The sequence below is a fragment of the Notamacropus eugenii genome, chromosome 7 (assembly GCF_028372415.1).
Source record: "Notamacropus eugenii isolate mMacEug1 chromosome 7, mMacEug1.pri_v2, whole genome shotgun sequence".
In the NCBI taxonomy this organism is placed as follows: domain Eukaryota; kingdom Metazoa; phylum Chordata; class Mammalia; order Diprotodontia; family Macropodidae; genus Notamacropus; species Notamacropus eugenii.
The window spans coordinates 54,223,107-54,245,389 of NC_092878.1; the positions used below are offsets into that span (position 1 = coordinate 54,223,107).

Sequence of the window (22,283 nt, forward strand, 5' to 3'; positions counted from 1 at the left end):
CCCCTAACACATCCATGGTCCTTTCGAAGCTTCTGGTTACCCTCGTTTGAAGCTATGGTGAATCTTATGAGATCTAAGTTCCCTTGGGAGAAGGGGCAGCAGTGGGAGGAGCAGAGAGAGAGAAACAACTCCGTGGACCAAGCAGTACGTGAAGTCAACAAGAGCCTGGCCAGCCCGGGTGGGAACTGCCACAAAGTTGGTTTATTGTTAATGTTCGAGGTGGCTCCTTTACAACAGTGGGAAGATGAGCATGTGGGGGGCCAGGGAAGGGAGGGTGGGCAGGGATGAAGAGCAGAGCAGCAAGGGGAGGGTGCAAGGAAAAGAACGGATTGTGGTTTCTTCCCTTCGGGGTAGGAGCTGAGCCCATTCAACCAACTGTGTCAGGGCCTGGGCCTCACAATCTGGCAGCGGACTGGCAGGGCAACACATGGACTTTCTGGGGGAGGGGGAATATCTCTCTTTCTAAGGTGCCATGTTCAGACTATTTTGATCCTGCAGGGATGAGCTTCTCCCCTGCACTCCCCACCTCCCCCATCCCGCTCTTCCTCTGCTATGGCTTCCACCTCCCAACTGTAATTTCTGACAACTCTGGGCTAGGGAGGAAGTAGGTATCCCCATCTCAGCTACAGGATGGCAGTAAGGTGTTGGAAATGTTGGGGGTATTGCACAATGTTGGGGTGTCAAATGTTAGGGTTCAGGCAGCGGCATTTTTTCACCCATTACACACCAGGCCAGCATAGATGGCCACATGCATAGAAGCCAAGCAGGAAAGGTTTGGGCAGTAGCATGGGAGGGAATATGCCATGGAGTCTGGGGACTTGGGAGAGCTCTGGGATTGGGCTGGTCTGGTTCCTCCCTCATCCTCTGTGCTGCCCAACAGGCCTGGCCTGGGCATTAGGCCCTTGGCATATAAATGGGATTGGAGACAAGATCCCAGCCTTTGTTGCCTACTGATGAGGAGCAGAGGCTGACAGGGGAAAGTAGAACCTCCCCTCTTGCCCAGTTCGGCCCATTGGTCAAAAGAGCTTCAAGTTTTGGATTGAGACATTCAGATGTGAAGGAATCCTGGGAGCAGGGTAGCAGCAAGACACCCCCAAGTCCTGCCAGAATTGGAGGGTGCAAGGGGGTAGGAGACAGAGTTGTAGCTCTGGGCATTTAATTGACAGTATTATGTCCCAGGTCATATAATAAATTATAATTGGAAATCCTGGGAGGCAAAATAAATACTTTTGAGATAGGGAGGTCCCCCAGGAGTGGGGAGTGATCTTTGTTGATGCTAGAAGACAGAACTCTCCATGAGAACCCTGGGTCCTTGTACTTATTCCCACCCCTCTATTCCAGCCTTTGACAGTACTAGAAGAAAGTGAGTTACTCCAAGGTTCCCAGGCAGCAAGTGACCTTCCCCTGTCCCCACTTTGTGCCTACCCCACTTCCCTGCTCCCTTTGGTTCTGGGGAAATCCTTTGGTTCTGAGACCTCTCTCAGGCCTGTGGATAAAGGGGAAGGAGGCATTGTGTATAGTGGGGGTGAGGGGAAAGGAGGAATGATGCCTCCCACTCAACATAGCCCCCAGAACCCAAGCATCTTGTCCCATTCAGCCTCCATAGCCCCCCACTCCCAAAGGACTCAGCCTCAGCCATTCTCTGGAAAAGCTGGGGAAAGGGGTATGAAAGGGAGGGGAAAGTGGTCCCTTCAGAACTCGATCTTGCAGGCGGGGAAGGACTCGTCCTGCATGACCACAGTGCTGCTGCTGGCCAGGACGAGGACATTCAGCTGCTGCTGCTGCTCGTGTGTCTGCTGGTACCATTCCCGGGTCACTTCTGTGTCATGAGTAGGGATCAAAGTTACCTGCATGGGGACAGGGTTGGGAGGAGAAACATGCCAAGGGTGATGTCTAAGAATGGATATAGGGGAAAGGATGGGGGAAATCTCTGTATCCTCCCAAATCCAGTGATTTTTCTCCCCCCCAAAGGTCCCCAGAAAGATTCAGATTATGTTTTATCTCTGCTTCAGACAGTTGATCACAACTAGGGTTTACCCCTCTTTGCCAGCTCCCACTTGCACTCACCTGCAGATTCTCTCCCCACTGTGCCTTGCCCTCCAGCAGTGCATCCAGGACAGCCCTGCTGGGCTCTCCATTGGCAGGGTCATTCCCACTGACCACATAGTAAGCTGCCCGCACACGGCGGAAGAAGTCAAGGTCAGCAGTTTTGCCACTGCAATGATTGGGGATGTACGCAAGGTCCACGTACACTGGAGGGCCAGAGCCGCCCTTCTGGCCCGTGGCAGCTGTAGGTAAAGAAATGTCAGAATTTGGTTCTAACGAAGAGGAGCAAGAGCAGGGCCCACCTCTCCCTTCTCACTCACTCCACATCTGCTATCCCACCACCTTCTTTCACGCAGCAAACTCTCTTTTTGTCTTTGCTACTTACTTGAACCAGTCTTGAGCCCATTGACCAGTCCTTTGGTCAGAATGTTGTGTCCGTCCTTTTCTTCTGATGGTACCTGGCCTGAAGTGGCGCGGGGCCGAGGTGGGACTCGGGAGGTGCGTTCAGTGGGGCCCTTCCCAGGAGTGGGAGAGCGTTTGCCCCGAAGATCCAGACGCCTGGCAGGGGAGGCTGGCTTGGCCCTACCTAGGGCCCTTCGCCCACTCCGCCCCTTCTCCTTCTCCTTCTCCCGAAGCCGCTCAGCCCGCCCTGCCTCTGTACTTAGACCCTCAGGGTCAGCCATGCACACGTCAGGGCGTGGAGGGGGTGGGTGAGGGTCAGGTTGGGGAGCTGGGGGTGGGTCATGGACAGGGCGGGGATGGTGTGCCCCACTGACTCCCCCAGCTTTGTCCACGGGTAGGAAGTCACCATCTTCATCTGAGTCCAGCGCTGCCTCAGCTGTGATGGAGGGACACTCCTCAGTCTCTGGGGGGACATCTGAGTCTGACTGTGAGGAACCCGAATCACTAGCAGAAGTGGGAGGTGTCTCATCAGCCACAGGGCCTGGCCCCCCCACGCCTCCTGGCCCCCCCACCCTGCGTCGTCCCCCTCGCCCAACTAACCGTGCCTCTTCTGTGGACAGATCACTATCATCAATGGCCCTGGGAAGGGAGGGGTTGAGAAAAGATGGGGACAGTTCTCCACAGCCAGGCCAAGACTCAGCAGCACATCCTTGAGGCCCAGATTCTGGCTCAGGGGAGGCACTGCTAGGCCTGCTCCTCATGGATCCTCCTGGACACAAGGGTCGTTCTGGAGTTAGCAGTGTGGCTGGCCGGGCGCACTTCTCTGCTCCTTCGGGCCAGCCTCCACATTCCCAGTCTGGGCGAAGCTCGGCTTTCTCTTCAACTTCTTTGGCTGTGGGGAGCCCTGGGGGACTGGGGCTGGCCTCAGTAGGGCCATTAGCTGCACAATCCCTGGATGGGCTTGAGCAGGATCCCAGTGCTTTGGTGACTGCTCCAGAGCACTCCAGACGGCAGGGCAAGGTGCCATCATCAATGTCCCCAGGCAGGCTGGGGGCAGGGGCAGGGCTCAGTGGGGCTGGAGGGGCAGGGCTCAGTGTGGCTGGAGGGGCAGGGCTCAGTGTGGCTGGAGGGGCAGGGCTCAGGGTGGCTGGAGGGGCTGGGCTCAGTGCGGTTAGGTCCCAGAGACTTCTGCCTCCTGGTTCTGCTTCTGTTTCCATTTCCCCGGCTGCCAAGCTTAGGGGGAAGCTCTCAGCCACACTGGTGATGACGGGAGTGGTGGCCTCAGATGAGGAGCCCTCCGAAAGGGCCGGTGAAGCAGGCCGGGGCAAATTGGACAGGAGAGGAGCCCCAGGAGAGGTGGGGGATGGAAGCTGGGGTAGTGAGGAGTCTAGGCTAGGTGCCTTGGTCACTTCCAGGTACTCATCATGCCGTGCCCTTGTTGGGGGTCCTGGGGCCAGAGCTAGCGCACGATCCCCAGAGAAGGCAAGGGAGCCACAGGGTGCCGATCGAGGCTCAGCTGGGGAGGGCAACTGTGGGGCAGATGGCTGCAATGAAGAGAAACCAAAGGCTGAGGCGGGAAAGTCCAGGCTAGGCCGTGCTGGGGCAGGGGGTGAGCCTGAAGAAGTACTACTAGGCACCTCAGAGCCAGCCTTGGGGACAGAAGGCTCAGCAGGGGTAGGGGAGGGGGGACTTAAGGGCCGGGCTTCCTTCTCTGATGGCTCTCGAGCCCCCTTCTCCAGCTCAGAGTCACTGGCATGTTCATCCCAACATTCTGCCTGTCCTCTACTTGACTCCTTTGGGGACAGGGTTACCCCTTCTGGTCTGCAGCTCAGGATGTTTCCATCAGGAAGGGGACTAAGGGCTTTGCTCGGAGCAGCAGCTCGGGGAGGCACAGCTGGAGGGATGGGACTGGGCTCCAGACCCTGCTCATGCTCGATTTCCTGCCTCAGTGCACCCTGTCCAGGAAATGTTGCATAGTGGAAGGCTATGTCTGCACTCCGGTCTTTAGGAGAGACTGGAGATGACAGCTCCTTTTCTGCAGGGGTATGCCGGCCAGCTGCCTCTTCCTTGGCTGAGATTCGGGGGGGCCAGTCCCCCACTGCACCCAGTGGGGGCTCCCTGGTTGGACAAGCGGAACTGAAGCCAGACAGAAGCACCTGCTCATAGATATCTGCATACTGAAAGCTCCTGTCCTCAGGGTACGGAGTGGGCTCCCTCTGCTCTGGTTCTGTGGGTTCAGACTCCTGGGCTTTGGAGCTCTCCCTGGCTTCGGAAACCTCTGAGCTTGGAGGGGCTCTGTCAGAAGTCCCATCCTCCTTTCCACCTTCTCCCTCTCCTTCAATCTTTCGATAGTCTTTTCCGAGGGGTGAATATGGCCCTCCTTCCAACTCTGCAGCTCCCTCCTGCACTGCAGCTACCACACTATCATACTCAGCCATACCCCAAGAGAAAGGGGCAGGAGGGTGTGGTTCTGGGGCAGGCGTGGGGGGGACTGGAGCAGGGGAAAGAGGTGCTGGGGGGACTGGCCGGTCTTTGGGGACCCATGGGGGGATCTCAGCCAGCCAGGAAGGTGTAGTAGGTTCTTTATGAGTGATGGGCATGGGTTTGGGCTCTGGGACTGAAGAAGCCACAGCACGATCCAGGCCTGAGCAACCCATCTGCCCAGCTAGCTCAGGTGGGGAAGCTGGAGGGGAAATGATCTCAAAAGGGGAGCGAGTTACCCTCTCCTCCTTTGGTGGAAGTCCAGTAGGGGACTCTGAGAGCCAGCGCTCCATCTCCAGCTCACCCTGTGGTGATGCCTCCTGGAAACTCTTATAATCTGGGATCCAGGGGCTCCTGGGTGTGTGATCCAGAGGGAGCACCTCTTGCTCATCATCGGCTCCCTCATCTAAGAAAGTGCTCTCCCGCTCCTCACTGTACCGGGGTCGGGCCCCTTGACCTGGGGCCCTGTCCAGTTCATGTGGGAACCAGACCTTCCTGTCACAACTCAGCTCCCTCCAGTATGTCTCCTCATCCGCCGCCTTGTCCTCTGGTTCTTGCCAGCGCCTGTCTTCTTCCCACCTTGGAGCAGGTTCTTTCTGCTCTCCAGCAGGAGGCTCCCTGGTTGGGGCCGGGCCCTGCCATTCCCTGCTCACACCTTCCTGTTCCCTCCAGCATTTCTCCTCTTGCTCTTCGGACTTGTATTCCCAGATAGAGGCCTTGGTCTTCTCTAGGGTTTCATCCTCCAAAGTCTCCTCTTTCTGCTCCAGGGCCTTGTCTTTCTCTGCTAGAACCCCATTTTCTTCCTGTGTTTTCACCTGCTCTGGGGCCTTGTCTGGTGATTCATCCCCCTGCTTTAGGACTTTGTCTTCTGGGACCTCGTCCTTTTCTTTTGGGGCTCTGTCCTCCCCCCCTGGGATCTTTTGCTCTAAGTCCCTGTCTCCTTCCAAGGCTCTGTCCTCCTCTTTCAGGATCTTGGCCTTCTCCTGGGCCTTAAGCTCCTCCAGGTCCCTGCTCTTTTCTACCAGGGCCTCATCCTTTTCCTCCAGGAACTTGCCCTTCTCTTTAAAGGTCTCATACTGCTCCAGAGCCTCATCCTTTGGTTCTGGGGATTTTCTCTTCTGCTCCAGGGTCTTATCATGCTGCCCTAGGGCCTCACCTTCCCACCCTGGGGCTGTGTCTTTCACAACTGGGCTCTGAGGGAGCTTAGGGCCTTTAGTGAGAGAGCTGTCCAGGATCATAGTGTCCTGCCCAGGGTCTGGGGTCATTTCGGGAGAAAGTTTCAAGTCTCTTGGTACCTCAGCTTGAGAGGAGCCACTGGCAGATGTCTCTCTACTGGGGCTGTCATCTGTGACATGGATCTGAGCGGTGAGTGCTGGGGATGTTTCTGTGAGAGGAAGCCCTGTGGCTGGATGGTCAGATGCAGGGGCCAGGTGGTGAATGGTGTGCTCAGTCAGGGCTTGAGGTGCTCTGTCCTCCTTTTCTTGACTCAGATCCCCAAACTGGAGAGTACCTAGACTGTCTGGTGACAGTTGTTTGGAGGAGATGTCTAGAGAGGTCTCCTTGCTAGGACTCTCTTCTGAGAGAGAAAGGGACCTGGTATCCTCAGGGGAGACTTCTGGCCAGTGGTCCTTGGGTAGGTCATGTTCTGCTAAGCCTTGGGGAGACTGTGAAGCAGGTCCTTTGCTGGCAGAGTCTGGGGAGACTGCCTTGGGTATTGAAAGAGACTCAGCATCTTCTGGTGAGGGAATTCTGCTAGAAACCTGGGGTGGTTCATCTTTTTGGATCCTGTCTGCCTCTTGGAGTGAAGCCCCCAGATCTCTAGGAAGGGTTTCTGCACTAGGAATCAGGGCTGGGCTCTCTGGAGCCTCCACAGTCTCTAAGATGGCAGCTTTGTCCTGTTCTGGCATCTCTGGGATTCTGCTCACAGCCGTTTCTTGGGTGACAGGACTCTCAAGAGCTGAGGTGTGCTCCTTCTCCTTTTCTGGTTCTGTTTCTACTGTTTCTGATTTGGGCTTTTCCTTAGAACTGTCCTCCTTGCCAACTCCTGGTGTGCGACCAACCTCTCCCCAGGAAACTGCTTCATCGAAGTCCTGAGGCTCAGCCTTATCCTCCACTGGGGACTGGTGGAATGGTGTGTGGGCAGCACTGGGTGGGCCGGATGGGGGAGGTGATGCCATCTTGACTGTACTGTCATCAGGACTGAAGCAGCGCTCCTCTGGTTCCCCAAGAATTGGTTCCCCTGAGTGGAGAGTGGATCCAGGAGTGTCAAAGAGTGGGGACTCATAATGATCCTGCAGTTTCTGCGACAGCTCCACACTAGGAGTCTCTTCTCCCTCCTCCTCTTCTGCAGCTCCTTCTCCAGGCAAGCCTTTTCCTGGGACTTCTCCCTTCCTCTCCATCTCACTGGGCACTGGGAAATCCTCACAGGGTGGAGACTTGAAGCCTTTGTCTTCCTCCAGGGAGGAGGTGGGAGAGATGGTACCAGCAGATGGTACATAGTCTAGGCCCTGAGTAGCTTCAGTGCGAGAGGAAGGGATGCTAGTGACCGTGTCCAGCAGCAAGGAACTCTTGCCTGTCTCTTCAGTCTGGGGAGCTGTGAGTGAGGCTACTGACTGGTCTTCAGCCACTGACGTGGCAAAGGAAGACAGTTTGTCACACTCAGTGATAGAAGTGGCTGAGGACACGTGTTCTTCTTCAGCCAAGGGGGCAGACACCATGTTAGGAGGGTAAGTGAGGAGTTCTGTCTCTGGGGGCCCATAGCCCTTGGCAGGGGTAGAAGGTACAGTACTATCAATGGGCTGGCTAGTCTCAAAGGAGCTGGGAGCCTCGGGTCCTGAGAGGTCATAGGTACCTGGAGGAAACCTGGATGGGGCAGGGCGCTCCTCAGGCTCATCATGAATCTCTTCATCTGAGATGGTCTGCTCTGTTTCTGAGTAGCCAGGGATGGTTTCATCCTGTATATAGGAGACATGCTCTGTGGCTCCTGCTGGAGTAGCTAGGCTGCTGAGGAATGAGGAGGTCTCCTTCTCAGGGGCCTTACCCTGGGGCCCCAGTTCCCGACCCCCAAGGGCCTCCCTGCCCTGTGAGGTGACCTTCAAGGATTCCTGCATGTGGTGCTTTGGGTAGAAACCCTCAGCCTTTGTCTCCTCCTCTTCTTCCTCCTCTCCATCTGATGGATGTACTTCTTCCATCTCTTCTAGCTCAGCTTTTTCAATGACGTCCTCCTTTGTCTCTGGTTCGCTCTCCTCTCTGGCGTCTGTTCCTTCTAGAAACCTCTCAGCTTCTCTTTGCTTCCCGTCCTGGCCCTCCTCAGTGTCTTCACCCTCCTCTTTTTTGGTCCAAGAACTGGCGCTCCCAGCAATGCAGGTAGGTCCTTCGGGGGTTTCTGGGGCAGCCTCTTTCTCTCCTTTCACAGCCTCGAGCTGATCCGGACCTGGGCCAGAAGGTGCAGCATCCAAACTGGCCATGCTGGGAAGCCCTTCTTCCCTGGTTTCAGGAGGCTGTGGTCTCACTTCCAGGTCACTGTCCTTGTGCTCGAGCAAAACACTCTCTTCACGCTTCATCTCCTCAAAGTCCCTGGTGAGGTCTTCCGGTGAGGATAAGACCAGCTCTCTCGGCGCAGTGACTACTGGTGGTGGTGCTGGAGGGGTCCGGGGTTCCAGGGAGACCTCCTTCTCACGGACTGCCCGACTCTTTTCTGTCTTGACTCTGCCTGGGACCTTAGCTTTGTACAGTGTCTTTCGTACCTCAGGAGTGAAGGGTTTCAGGTCTGGCTTAGAAAATTTCTTGGGTTCTGGCTTAGCATCTTTCTTCTTATCCTCCTTCTTAGTATCCTTTTTCTCTTCCTTCTTTCCCTCCTCCTTCTTGATCTCCTTCCTTTCCTTCTTTATCTCTTTCTTCTCCTTGTCCTTTTTCTCTTCCAGTTTTGACACCTTCTCCTTCAGGTGTTTCTTCCCCGTCTTATCTTTGATTAGCTTCCTCTTCTCAGCCTTCAGTACTTCACTGGACTCAGTTCGGACCCTCTCAGTCTTGGCTGCCTTCTCTGGAGGTTTCTCTGGGGGCTCCTTTGCCTTCTTCTCGCTCTTGGCTAGCTCCTTGGCCAGCTCCGACCGGGCCTCCTTTACCCCTTCCTCAGGCACCTCCTCCCGTTTGGCCAGTTTACCCACAGCGGGCTTGGCAGATGCTTTGAGGCTCTCTCTGCTGTCGGCCCGCTGTTTGATCTTACTGGGCTTCAGGTTAGCTGGTACGGAGCCAGAGGCCAGGTCTTTCTGTGTGGCCACGGGATAGCGGAGGAAGTCCAGGTGACGAAGCTTCTCTAGCCCCTCTAGGATCTTGTTCTGGGGGGCATTCCCCGGGAAAAGCACCCGTACGATCTTCTCTGTGGGACTGGCTGGTAGCCAGACCACCAGGGCAGTGATGGAAGTGAGGTAGGGCACCGAGATCTCACCCTCCTTTCCGTTGGCCAGCACGATGCCAGTCTTGGCCTTGCTGTTGCCTGCCCACTTTTGCATAAGGAATTGCATTTCCTTGCTGTCCTTGACAGGATTGAGAACGTACATATCCAGCCGGCCCACACCCATTTTGTGGAAGAGGGTCAGTGGCTCGATGGTGTTGCTGACCACCCGGTACAATGGCTCTGCCTGGATGCCCAAACGGTTCAGGTGCTGCAGGGTCAGGCACGCCTCCTCGATGCTCCGCTTGGCTTTTCGGGCAGCATCAGGCAGGCGCAGCTTGTCCGGGACATTGAAGAAGACCACCCCAAGCTCAGGGGAAATGAGATTCTTGACCCAGTCGCTGTAGCTGCTGGAGCCTTGGGACTGTTCCTCCTCCTGCTCTGCCACCTTGCGCTGCAACAGCCCATTGATGCCGGGCAGGTTATCTGCACCTATGTGAGTGAGCAGGACTGAGTCAATGCGATCAAGGTGCCTCACCAGTTTCCAGAAGCAGGACTTCCGGTCGGAACCACCATCCACTAGGATGTTGAAACCATTGACAGCAAAGAGAGCAGAGTCCCCTCGTCCACCAGGGAAGATGTAGCAACAGGGCTTGGAAAGTTTGAGGAAGCCTCCAGAAGTGGGGGGCTCCAGCAGGTCAAAGGGAGATGGCACATCCACAGTCTCAGAGACATATTCTGCGAACTCAGCCACACCATCCATGGTGGGCAACGTGGGTTCTGGGTTTAGCCGAAGGTGCAAGGTTTCCTGGGAGCTGTATTGGCCCAGGCGGCTCCAGTCACCCTCACCCAAGCACGACACAGTGAGGAAAGCCTGAATACTGGGGTCTCTGTTGCTGAGGAGTTGTGCAACCTAAAGGAATAGGATAAAAACCCAATCAAGGTCACTGGATCTGATCTACTCTGCTCTGGGTGTTTCATTCCACTTCTAACCAGGGTTCCCACCCTCGTCCTTCCCAAAGTTGAGGGCTCTAACTTAAGAACCTTTTAACATCTTCCATGGCCCTCCTTCCTTTTCAGTCCCCAGTTCCCTAGGATTGCTTGCTTTTAGGTTCCCTTACCCAAAATTCCAAAATGAAGCTTACCTCTGGATTATGAAGGACCTGGGCAAAGTTCTGGTAGGAGTAGGTGCCGCTCTGTAGGATGAGGTCCCCACCAGGCTCTGAACTCTGTCCACTTAAGATCAGGAGCTTGTGAGCTGATGGGCTGCTAAGGAGGGAGTAAACCTAGAAAGAGGTGAGAAATGGACAAAAAGACAACTGTCCTTTTCTCTTCACCTTGTTCTGTCCTGTAGGGTGATGCCCTAGTTCCCTTCATGTACATATACTTTAGGATGAGCCTGGGATTGGTATGGTACCTCTGGAAGGAGGATGCCAAGATGATGGAAAAGAGAACTGGGGGTCAAGTATGGTGACTCTCAGCCATGTGGTAGGGAGAGAGGGTATCTCAGTGTTCAGAACAAAAAGCACTGGGCTGCTGCCTCACCTCAGAGCTGATGCTCCCTGCATTGGGGTTTACCAGGATGACTGTCTCGAGGGTCTCACTTTGATGACAAAGGGTCCGTTGGCCTGTGATAGAGAGAGAAGCATTTGTGAAATGGAGTGGGGCAGAATAAGGTGGGAAGAGGTGATACAGGACTGATTAAATGAAAAGATAAATGACTGACTTGATGAAAGCGTGGTGGAGGTTGGAAGGGCAGGGCTGGAAGGAGGGGGATACTAGGGCACATGAGAATTTGGGGAAGAAAAGAGGCTGACTGGATCAAGAGTATAGTATGCTGGACCTTCCTCTCCTAGAAGCAGCAAGGTGGTAGAGTGGATAGAGTACTGGGAGTGAATTCAGGAAGACTTCAGTGGAAATCTGGTTTTAGACATTTACCAAATACTGACTCAGTTTCTTCAGCTGTAAATTATAGATAACGATAGCCTCTATCCCCCAACGTTGTTGTGAGGATTAAATGAGATAACATTTGTAAAGGGATCAACATATTTGACACACATTAAAAAAAAACAGCTATCTACACATTTATAGAGTACTCACTATGTGTCAGACACTGTTAAGGGTTTTATAAATAATGATCATCTCGTTTGATCTTCACAATAACCGTGGGAGACAGGTGCTATCATCGTCCCGTTTTACAGATAAAAGAAAGTGAGAGAGCTGTTCAACATAGTGCATGGTTCACAGTAGGTGTTCTAGAAATACTATTGTTAGTTATTACTATTATTAATCATTTCTAGCCTTTTCAGGGACTGCCACCCCATCTCTCTTCTGGTTCCCCTCTTCAAACTGGTTATCTGCTTCCTCCTCTAGTTACCCAGGCATACTCCCATTCCTCCCCCTCTATCCTCCCACCCCAGTGCTTTGTCTACTGCGACTCCTGCCTCTGACTCTGGTTGACAAGAAGCCTTTGTCCAACTCGAGCCCTGTGCTCCTGGTGCTGCCTGGGGGTAGGGGACTCAGCTGGGAGGTCCCCCAAGACTGTGATCCTCACTTGGCTTCTGTACCATCAGTTGTATCCTCCCATGGACTTTAATACCTTCAGTGGGGTTAGGATTGGGTAGATGGTATCTTCTAAGCAGTGCCCAGGGCTTCCCTCCTCTCTCCCCACCCTTACTCCACTTCCAGTCTTCTTTTTAGAAAGGCTCAGAGAAGTCCATAGTATCTATCTCCCAAAGTTTGACAGTTCAGAAATAGAAAGATAGCTCTACTCCCTTACTCTGTTCTGTGGGTTACTGGATACCCCAAATCATAATAAATACCAAGCACCAAGCAGAGTCTCAGAGCTTTCCTGTGCTGTATGACTTTCTGAAACCCCTAAGAGTCCCTGTTTGATACAACCTCCCTGAGAATCCTGGCAGGAGTGATCTGAGAAGGCATTGTGGTAAACTGAAAAATTCTCTGGACTAGGAATTAGGAGACCTGAGTTTAAGTGCTGATTTTGCCCCTGAAAGAGCAGTATGACCTTGGAAAAATCATTTAACCTCTGAATGCAGTCTCCTCACCTGTAAAACTAGAGGACAGGAACCACATGATCTCTAAAGGTTCTTTTAGTTCCAAAATTTTGTGATTCTGTGATTCCCCTTTCCCACCTCTGACCTTCCCCTAGCTACATTCCCTGAGTCCAGGTACAGAAAGCAGAGTATGCAGAGAAGGGTTGGAGAGATACCCAAGGAAAGAAAGGAAATGGTCCAGTTCCTCCCTCCCCCCATGCCCATTTCCAAATTCATATCCTATCTCATTTCTTGGAATCTTAGCAGGAAATCAAACCAGGGATAGAAAAATCAGGTGGTGAGTCAGGCAGATGAATAAAGAGCCAGCACCCCCTTGCTTATCCTTGGCCTTTTAATCATATATTTCAAGGTAGCAGAAGAGTTATCACATGACTAAGTTGGGAGGGGATGTAAAGGTGGGATCCTAGCCTCTGCCTGATAATTCTTAGTCCTGGGTCCCTCGTGCCCTCCCTCTCCAGCTCCCCACGCTAGGGTGCTCTGGAATAAGGGCATTCCTGAGAAAGATGCATCTGACCCCAAACCACAAGATGTAATTTGGAAGGAGTGTGGAAGAAAAATATTGATATCAAGACCAAACTGAAAGGAGGGAAGGGTGGGCAATCCAGAGATATATGGAAGGGGTAGAAAATCCAATATGATTTAGGAATAAAGAATCTTAAAAGGAAGAAGGGGACTTGGTGAGAGATCAATAGTCAATAGCTGATGGGGAGCTGGTCTGGGAGTAAAAGGTGGGTCTGGGGTTGGGTTGGGAGATGAGAGGTCAGCCATAACTTATCTTGACGGAAAGAGCCTGAGTCCCTGTCCCGTCTCCCCCCACCCCAAAGGCATACATTCCAATCAGAAAGATTAAAACTAAACAATCTGGTTGGCACCGCACTTCAGCATTCCTATTTGGCCCTAAGAAATCAATCTGAACCCTCCTCCCCTTTATTCTGCTGTTCCTCTGTAAGTGAGTCTAGCCCTCTGTTCCTAAGACCCCTTCCCTTTTAATTCTGTCTCCATCATGCCTAGAGTGCCAGCTACTAAACACATGATTTGTCTACCTCCCTGCCCCCATACTTCCATAGGGTCCTGATCTCTCTCCCCTTTTCCCTTAACTCCTTTCACTGGAGTGAGGGGCCTAGGGTACAGGACCTCACCCCATTCTTCCTCTTCCCTTAGGAAAGGCTCCCTAATCGCTTCCCTTGCTCAGGGATATAGGGGCCCTTTTCTGGGTAGGAAGTGGGGGCGGGGTGCTGAGCCAGGGCAGTGGAGGAGGCAGGTGGCTCCGCAGTAAGGCCGGGTGTGTGTGGGGGATGGCTCCAGCAGCTGCAGTGTGCCGCAGTGTCTATGTATGTGAGTGAGTGTGTGTGTGTGTGTGTGTGTGTGTGTGTGTGTGTGTGTGTGTGTGTGTTCAGCTTCGGCTCCTCCTCTCTCTCCTCCCCCCCCTCCCCCCTCCCCCCCACACCATGACAAGTCATTTTCTTGGCTGTCTCTGCAAGAGGGGGTGGGGTGAGGGGTAGGAGTGTGTGGGAGAAACAGGAACAGAGCATGCCCCTCAAAGCAAGGACCCTCACTTTGGGAATGAAAAGCAACGATGAGGAGGGGGCTACAGGGACATCATAGAAAAGGTTTGGCCTGGAAACCCCAAGGGCTCAGTCTGGGAGAGTGAGGATGGCTGATGGGAAGGGTGAGGCTCCCAATCTCAACCATGGTTCCAGCCAGTCTAGGGGCAGGGCCTCAGGGGATGCAAGGGAAAGGGGTTTCTAGAAGCCTGGGGCTGGCATTGACTGACAGTAAAGGATAACGGTTACAAACTAGTCTGTCCTGGAAGACGCAACTGCCACGTTTCAATGACCCCCCTCCCGCAGTTGCCCCCCCAACATTCCCACAGTATTCCCTCCCATGCAGAAGCCCATTGCAATGCCATCTCCACTCCCTCCTTGCCCCCACCCCCACCGCCCCAAGCAGCTGGGAAATCTGGCAGCTGAGGCTCAGGGACCCTCCCACTAAGACACATTCCCTATACCAGCCTTTGCCCCCCACCCCCCAAAAATTCCGTCCCTTTACACCAAAGATTCTGCCCTCCATGTCTATGTCATCCCAGCTGCTAAGGGATGAGGTAGAGGGGTGGAGGCACAAGGAGTGAGGGTCCTGAATTAAGTATTAGGATCATCATGCAACATTCTCAGACTCAGCCCCACAGCTCCACCCGGTCTATATCAGGGCTGTCACAGACAGACTGGACTGCTTCCCTGCCCCAGTGCTGGTCCTCCCTGGCCTCCCACCCTTGAATTCCTCCCTCTTCTGACCATCCTTGGGCCTGTCTGCTACCCCACCCCTAGGATCCAGAGTCCCAAATTATTCATCCCCACTTTGTCCTCCCCTCGCCCATTCCCCACTTTCTCTTTAGCCTTTCCTCCAGTGCCCACCGTTCCCCCATCCCTAGCCCTCCCCTCCCTCCCCTCCTCCAGTCCAGCTCCTACCCTGGGGTGTGGGAGGGGGGCCCTCATGGAGGCGGGTGGCTTCGGCCCCAACCAGCAGCAGGCAGGAGTCTGCAGCACTTTGGGGGGGGGAGGGCTTGACTGGTTGGGGGGAGGTAGGCGGGATCAGGGCGGGGATGGGGGGCTGGATCCATGACGATGCACTAGAGTCTTAACTCTTTCCTCACCCTCACTACATTCCACTCTGTTTTAGAGCTGCTTATGTGCCTCCACTTCTCTTTGGGATGATACTGAGGGAAAGAAATCTGGGGAAAAACTAGGGACCGTAAAGAAGCAGGAGATACAACCTGTTCCCTCACCCCAACTCTCCCAGCATGAGTTTCTCTCCAATACTGTGAATTAAGACATATTTGTTGAACTTTAATAGGCTTTAATAGACTTTCTGCTAGGCATGGAGATGGTGGGGTGGGGTGGGGGACACAAAGAAGCTAGAGTTGACTGTCCCTTCCCCCATTCTGTCAAGCACCATCTGCTCTACCCTTGGTATGTTCAAGGGAGCACTCCCCAGGTCCCAGGAGGAGCAAGAGACAAAGAAGATGGAGAAAGTCAAGAAGGATGGGGAGGAAAAGAACCAGAGCCAAGGGGAACATTGGGCAGCGGGAGAGGCAGTGAGAGGGCAAAACTTCATGAAGCTTACTCTAGACCTGAACCTGTAGCTGAACTAAGGAGTGAATCAAAATAAGGCCCATCTTAAAGCAGGGGCTTAAAGTTTTCCTTTTGATGGGGCATAAGGACAACACTCTGTGAAGTCTGATACAAATAAGGCCAAGGAAATGTTCTAGAGTTCCTCCAAGATTAATTATTCTCCAGTTACTGGGTGTGAAGAAAGAAGCTGTGCCCTCTGTGAGAATTCCTGGGGAAGTCAAACCCAAGTCAGTTTTTTGGTGGGGCTCTCTGGATCTGTGATTTAATCACAAGGTCATGCACCAAAGTTGAAGGCCATCATCCCTTCAATTTACAAGTGGGGAAACTGAGGCTCCGGGAGCTTAACTAACTTGCCTAAGATCAAGAAAGTACCCAGTCTGGAAACTCTCTTCATTAATGGAGATCCACCACTCATCTGCAACTATGGTCTTGGAGAGTTGTCTGAGAGTACCGAGAAGTCAAGAGGAGAGATTTGAAACCTGAAGCATCCTAACTTCCCATCAACTTTCTAACCACTCTTCCACTCACTTCTCAAACTTCTTTTACCTTAAGTCAATGGTTCACCTAAGTTATGCATTAAGATGTATTCTTTCCATTCACTTAAAAATGACACAAATTTTCTGATATTAATGAGAAAATGGAGGAGGGGGGAGAAATCACTCCCTGTCTTTCTCTCTCTAGGTCTGTCTCTGAATTCTTGGTGTCTTGCTCCCTAAACTACCCTCCTCAAGTCTCTGTATCCCTGTGGTCCTTTCCCTGTCTCACATTTAGTGAAATGCTCAAAGCAGTCAGGGTGAAAGCTTATTGAATGTTAATTGCAAAGTCTTCAGGCTCTTCACTAAGCTATTTCCTCCCGTTTCCGTCCATCATTCCTCCTTCCCAGCCTATCCCAGTAACTGTACCCATTTCCCCTGCATCATCTCCCCACCCTCTTTGCTGCCTTCCACTCTACTGTGTCACCTCATTCCAAAAATCTCATCACCCGGCCCTCAGAGAGCAAGCACTAGAAGGTCAGAGAAAACGAATCAGTTCCTGGTCCTGGACAGCCAGCATCTCCCATCCCCCTCTTAGCTATGCAGTAAAAGGAGGAGCTGAGTCACGGAGTACCCTACTAAGGGGGAGGGGTTACCGTTCGGATCCAGGGATGTAACATAGCCACAGTACCAGGGTGGGGTGAACTTCTCCCCCCAACCCCAGTACAGAGGGGGAGTAGAAGCGGGTAAGGGCGTGGTTAAGAAGGTAAAACATGGAAAGTTAAGGCAAAAGGCTGGCTAGGCTGGCTTCTTACCACCCGCAACAGGAATGAAAGCAAGAAACGCCCTCTCCACCAATCCTCCATGCCTATTCCCTGATGGCGTTTAAAAAGCATTTTCTACCCACTCCCCGCTCCATTCGTACATAGCTCTAGGGACCTTGTGTTGAGAAACGAATGAGGGGGGATACTCTGGGGACCCAGCTTCAGCTCTGACAATAGCTTTCCTGTAGCTCTCCTTCTGCTTCCACCCACCCACTGCGCCCCTGGCCTGTCTGGGGAGTGACATTTCGAAGAGAGGAGAGCAAAGCCCATAGACTGATGAGGACATATGCCTGCTTAAGCACAATTTTTAAAAAGCACATTATTCTATTTCCTTTTAAAGGGAAGGAGAGAATACTGCAGAGGGGTCCGGAAAGGCCTGGGGTGAGTCCAGTGATTCCAAAGGGGCAAGTCAGCACCCTTTGGCCCTCCACTTTGTCAGCCAACAGCTTAGACCTTGCGGCTCCCATGACTCTTATTTGGTTCTGGGTTTGTGCTAATAAGACTAAACAATCTATTGCTTTGCAAAGGAAAGAGTGCTTTAGATTTGTGCCCAAAAATCGAGATTTCAACCCTGGTCTTTTCATTTTACCTGTGTAACCTTGGGAAAATCACTGGGCTCTCAGATTCCTCCTCTGTAAAATTAGGGCCTTGGACTAGATGACTTCTAGGGTCTCTTCCAGTTCTAAAGCTATGATCCTACGAATTCATCTCAGGATCATCATCCTATGAATTCATTCATCAAGGCTCTGAAGGGACAGGTGTCAGGTAACCATTTATGGCTGTATGTTCTGCAAAGCCAGACTTATCCTCTGGGACAACCATGACATTCTCTGACCCCCAGAAGGCATCAAGCAGGTGGATGTTGTTTCTTTCTTAGAGAAGACCACTCTTCCCAAGGGCAGTATGGACAAGGAGATGTTATTTCCTTATTCTATTCCTGGAAGAACTTCCATCCTTTTTAGCAGTTCCTTGGAACAGGGGTGTGCCATGGCCTTGTGGGGAGAGGAAGGCAGGGAAAAGGATCAGGACTTCTGTGGGATAAGCACAGGGGATCAGACAGAGAGCACAGTGTTGAAGGGTAGTGTGGTACCTTGGAGAGACCTTGCCTTGGGTTCAGGAAGACCTGAATGTGAATCTTCTTCATCCACATTTAGCTGTGTGACCCTGGGCCAGTCCCTTAACCCCTCTGGGTTTTAGTTCCCTCAACAATAATTTATATATATAAATATATATATATATATTCCCACCTCATGGGGTTATTGTGAGGTTCAAATGAGATAATACAGAATGATTTATAAATTGAAAGCAATACACAAATGTCATAGCATATTAGTCCTGGTTGGGCCAATAACTTTCACTCTGTGACCTTGAGTAAGACAATTCTCCATTCTAGAGCTCACTATCCTCATCTGAAAAAGGAGGAGGCTGGATGAGATGATTAACAGGGTTTCTTCTATTTCTATGACTGTATCTGTACCTTGCTTTGCCACACACATCCCAGAAGTGTTTACAGCTGCTCTGGCCTGGCTGGTATCTCTGAGACAGCTGGTGAGGATGTAGTGTGTATCTCTATTGCTATTTGAAAGTGTTTGGCTTGGAGGAGGGAGGAGGGGAAACAGTCTGGGACAGTCTTCAGCAGTGTCTTTTTTTTTTTTTCTGGAAATTCTCCAGGACACCCCACCCCTATCCTGACGGACATCGATCTGCCACCAAACAAATGTTGATGTCTAAAATAGTACCAGTACACTGGAACTTTCTAAAAGAGAGAGAGAAAAGCTTTGATCCTGGGATATATGAGCCCAATTCCCATGACACAGCCTGTGGTTGAAGAAACCTGGGCTGGGTTGAGTATCTGCATTTTCATCTGAAAGTATCTGAGTGTGACTGTGATATTCTTGGTGTTCCTCTGTTTTCTGTGTCCTGACTTAAAAGTATGATTCAATTGTTTGGTTTAAATTCTGATCTGATTTTCTTTTGCTTTCCTTCAACACAGCCTACTTTTGATTCAGAAGATCAGGGTTCTAATCCTTAGTTCTGTGACCCTGGGCAATTTAGAACTTCAATTTCAGTTTCCTCATTTGTAAAATGGGGATAGTAATGCCTGCCTATTCCATCGGATTTTTGAGAAGTTAAAAGGAAACGCTATGTGTGAAAGCTTTTTGTGAAAAGTAAAGCAACACGCAAAAGTAAATTATGATGATGTATTATTATTGCATCTTCACAATCATAAGGGAATGATAGTTAATCATGGATAATTAAGATGGAGGGAGAACCCCAAATCTCAGTTCTGGTGTCAGCTTACTCTTCTCTTCTGCTATCCAGTTTTTGTCAGGGCTAAGGCAGTAAAAAGTGATAAATCACTTTTTTTTAAAATCAATGCTAATGGAGGAAGTGATGGTATAGATAATCTAATGCAGAGGGTAACATTGTTTTATTTTTAGAAGACAAATTTACCTAGTCATGTTTTGCTTATTTAGCCTGGCATGAAAATTAGTTGTCACTCCCCAAGCTTGCAACATCTGTCAGCAAGGGACTAGATGACCCCAAAGTATGCTGGATGTCCAAGGGAGGTCCGTCTGGGATTTAAAATAATTGCTGCAGATAATCCACCAAATAGACAATCCATATGGAAGTAATGGGGAATTAGACTATATTAACCTTCTTCTCTCTCTTTTCCAGCACTATCTCTGGAGGTATCAGGGAGCAGGTAGTAGGAGGAAAGATTAGGAAAAAAGAAAAAGAGGGGGAGGAAAAAAGCACTATTTCTAGAGGTAATAGGTAACAGGAGCAAAGAATAGAAAAGGGAAGAAAAGGAGGGGGAGTTTTTTGCATAATCTACACGCTAGATAATTTTTATAATCAAATGAAGGGATTGTGCAATTGATGTTGCATACCTGTGAAGCTAGAGCTACTTGAACTCAATTGCCAATAATTTACCAATAATGTGCTTACTCATGCTTCTTGTAAGCTATGACTCTCTGTGCTTTGTCTTGGGATTGCACCATTGACCCCAGTCTCCTCATAGCCTAGGCCTAGAGGTCTCCTAGGAATCTCTGAAAATGCTTTTGTACCCAAGAATCAGAGTTCCTAAGATTATGCTTTCTGAAGTCTCTAACACTAACTCCAACCCAAGAAGTCAAGAAACTGCAACCTCTTACTTTTGTTCTATGAGTAAGCTTTCCCCACATGATGTGACTGGCCCTATAAAATGGGCCTAAGAACCTCTGATTCACTCAAGACCCATGAGATCTTCCTCACTCTTGGTTCCTAGGACTCAACCCTGAAAGGAGCTGAACCAATAAAGTCCATAAACAAGGAACAAGGAAACTGGTTGGAAGCAGGGACTATTTTTACCTTTCTTTATATCCAAAGTACTTAAGATAGTGACTGGCACATGGTAAACACTTAATCAATGGTTGTTGACTGACTGACTGGTAGATGGACTGTGAGTGAGCACAAGAAAAGTACTGAGCAAAGGCATGGGGAGTGACATTGGGAGATCTGAAGAAGGAAAGTAGAAGAAAGAGAAGAGGAAAGTAGGAGGAGAAGAGCAGGTTCTGCATGGTAAATTTTTTTTTTTTTAAGCTGGAGAAGTAGCCAACTCCTACATATAGGACGTCATGCTAACATTTGTCACCCAATGATCCTTCTCTTCTGGCTGAGTCAGATTTCCATTGCCCTCCACTTCTCCTTCCCCAACCTCCCCAATAAAGCCCTGGGCTCCACCCCATCAGTTTCAAAGATCCTGGAATTCCCAGAAGGCCCAACCCTTTCTGGCCTGAGGTCCCACATCCTACCCATCTCTCCAGTCCTCACCCAAAGGATATAGACAATTGCAGATGGACCTGACCTTTGACCTCTGAGGAGAAGTGGGCTAAGTGCCGGGTAATAAAGAGTCTCAGCTGCTGATTCAGGTTGCAGGCGGATAAGTCGATGTTCCATGAAAGAATCCCTGAGAGACAAAAAGAGAGAGAGGCATAGGGTCAACACGGTCAAGGTTTGAGAAGTAGCAGGTGCAGGAAGGGAGAGGGCCCCAAGGCATGCAGAAGGGGTGAGAACACAGCAGCAGAGATCAGCTTCCCTGGTATCTCTGCAAAGCTAAGAAGCGTGTCTGCTGTCTGTCCTCACTTTCAGGGTGCCCTAAACTTTGTGAAGAATGAGCTTCTATCTGAGAGTTTTCTATGAAAGTTTTCTTAGCGCTGTAAGAACCAAACAGCCCAATTGTGTCTTCCCTTTGCTGTCCGATCCTTCAGACGTTTGGGGTTCTGGGCTCTGCTGGTCTGCTCCATCGCACACAGCCTGAGTCCCCCGCAGGGGCTGCCTCTGCAGTGCTGCGCCACAGGCCCCAGAAGTCCTGTCCTGGCCCCTAGCTGGCCCCTTGGCTCCCAAAGGCTCAGAGACCCGTCGGAGGCGACTGAAAAGAGCCTGGCGTTCCCCCACCCCCAGGGGCCACCGCTGAGGGGGTTTGCTGGGGACCTGGGAGCGGCACCCCCTTCAAAACTTCCAGAAAGGGAAATGCAAAGATTGCGGTCCTGAGACACTGCGGGACGCCGCGCGCGGAGGGCGGAGCCGCTGGAGACTGCGGGACGGCGGGGCATGGGGGGCCAGGTGCGGTTAACGCAGGGGGGAAGCCGGGATGTGTAGGACGCAGAAGGTACAGGGCACGGAGGGATGCCGGGGATGCGGAGGTGAGAGATGGAGGAGGCAGACGTACGGGCCGGGCCAGGCGGGCAGGGCTAGCTACAGGGCGGAGGAGGCACCTGGTTCTCACCTTGCTCCAGGTGGACGCGAACGGCCCGAAGCTGACTCTCGGTGCCGATGTCTCCGATCACGATGAGCAAGGAGTGCTTCCGCGGGTCCCAGCGTGCGGCCGCCACCCCGGCCTCGCGCGGCACCTCCCCGGGGCTCTGAACCAACCGCGCGCCGGGGCTGCAGAGCCCCAGCCCGGGAGCCGTCTCCATGGCAACGCCGGCGGGCCTCCCGGGCCCGGCCTCGGTCTCCATGGAAACCTCGCTGGAGCCCAGGCCGGCTAGAGCCAGGCTGCGGCGCGGAGAGCGCGCGGCTCTTAAAGGGCTACGGGGGCGGCCGCTCATTGGCCGAATCCCGTCAGGGGGCGGGGCCCCGACACTGCAGGGGCGGGGCCGAAGCTCTGGTCTGAAGACCTGGCAGTGTGAGGCCGCGGGGCTCTGTCTGCGCAGGGGCGGGTACCTTCCTCCCTTCTCCCCCCGCCCCAGGATTCCCCTCCCCCCCAGCTCCCTTCCCCCCTCCTCCTCTCCCACCTGCCTCACTCGAACCTGCAGCGGCTGGACCTGGGCTGAGGCACAAGGCAGGGGCGGAGGGAGGTAAGGGACCCAAAGGCCAGGGTCCGGGGTCCGGCTGCGTGCTAGGCCTGATCCCTGCCATCCTACCCTGGGCTAGCGTCTCAGCCCTGCCAGCCAGAGGCGTGCGACACCTGCTTCCCA

At 52.3% G+C, this 22,283-nt stretch overlaps 1 protein-coding gene across 3 annotated transcripts; it reads right to left on the reverse strand.

Moving 5' to 3' along the window:
* Window positions 1-145: 145 nt before the first annotated feature.
* On the reverse strand, window positions 146-21,824 carry MAP1A (microtubule associated protein 1A). Of its 3 annotated transcripts, XM_072624730.1 has the most exons (8): window positions 21,593-21,824; window positions 20,672-20,773; window positions 10,868-10,950; window positions 10,468-10,608; window positions 3,049-10,235; window positions 2,432-2,952; window positions 2,068-2,288; window positions 146-1,847 (listed from the first exon to the last, which is right to left on the reverse strand). In XM_072624730.1, the coding sequence occupies exons 1-8, from the start codon at window positions 21,822-21,824 to the stop codon at window positions 1,692-1,694; spliced, it is 8,643 nt and encodes a 2,880-aa protein (XP_072480831.1). In that variant the 3' UTR covers window positions 146-1,691. The 3 variants fall into 3 exon arrangements, with proteins under 3 accessions (XP_072480831.1, XP_072480830.1, XP_072480833.1); XM_072624729.1 differs by having other exon boundaries at window positions 2,432-10,235; XM_072624732.1 differs by lacking the exons at window positions 20,672-20,773; window positions 21,593-21,824 and adding an exon at window positions 14,862-14,942 and having other exon boundaries at window positions 2,432-10,235.
* Between the last annotated feature and the right edge of the window lie 459 nt (window positions 21,825-22,283).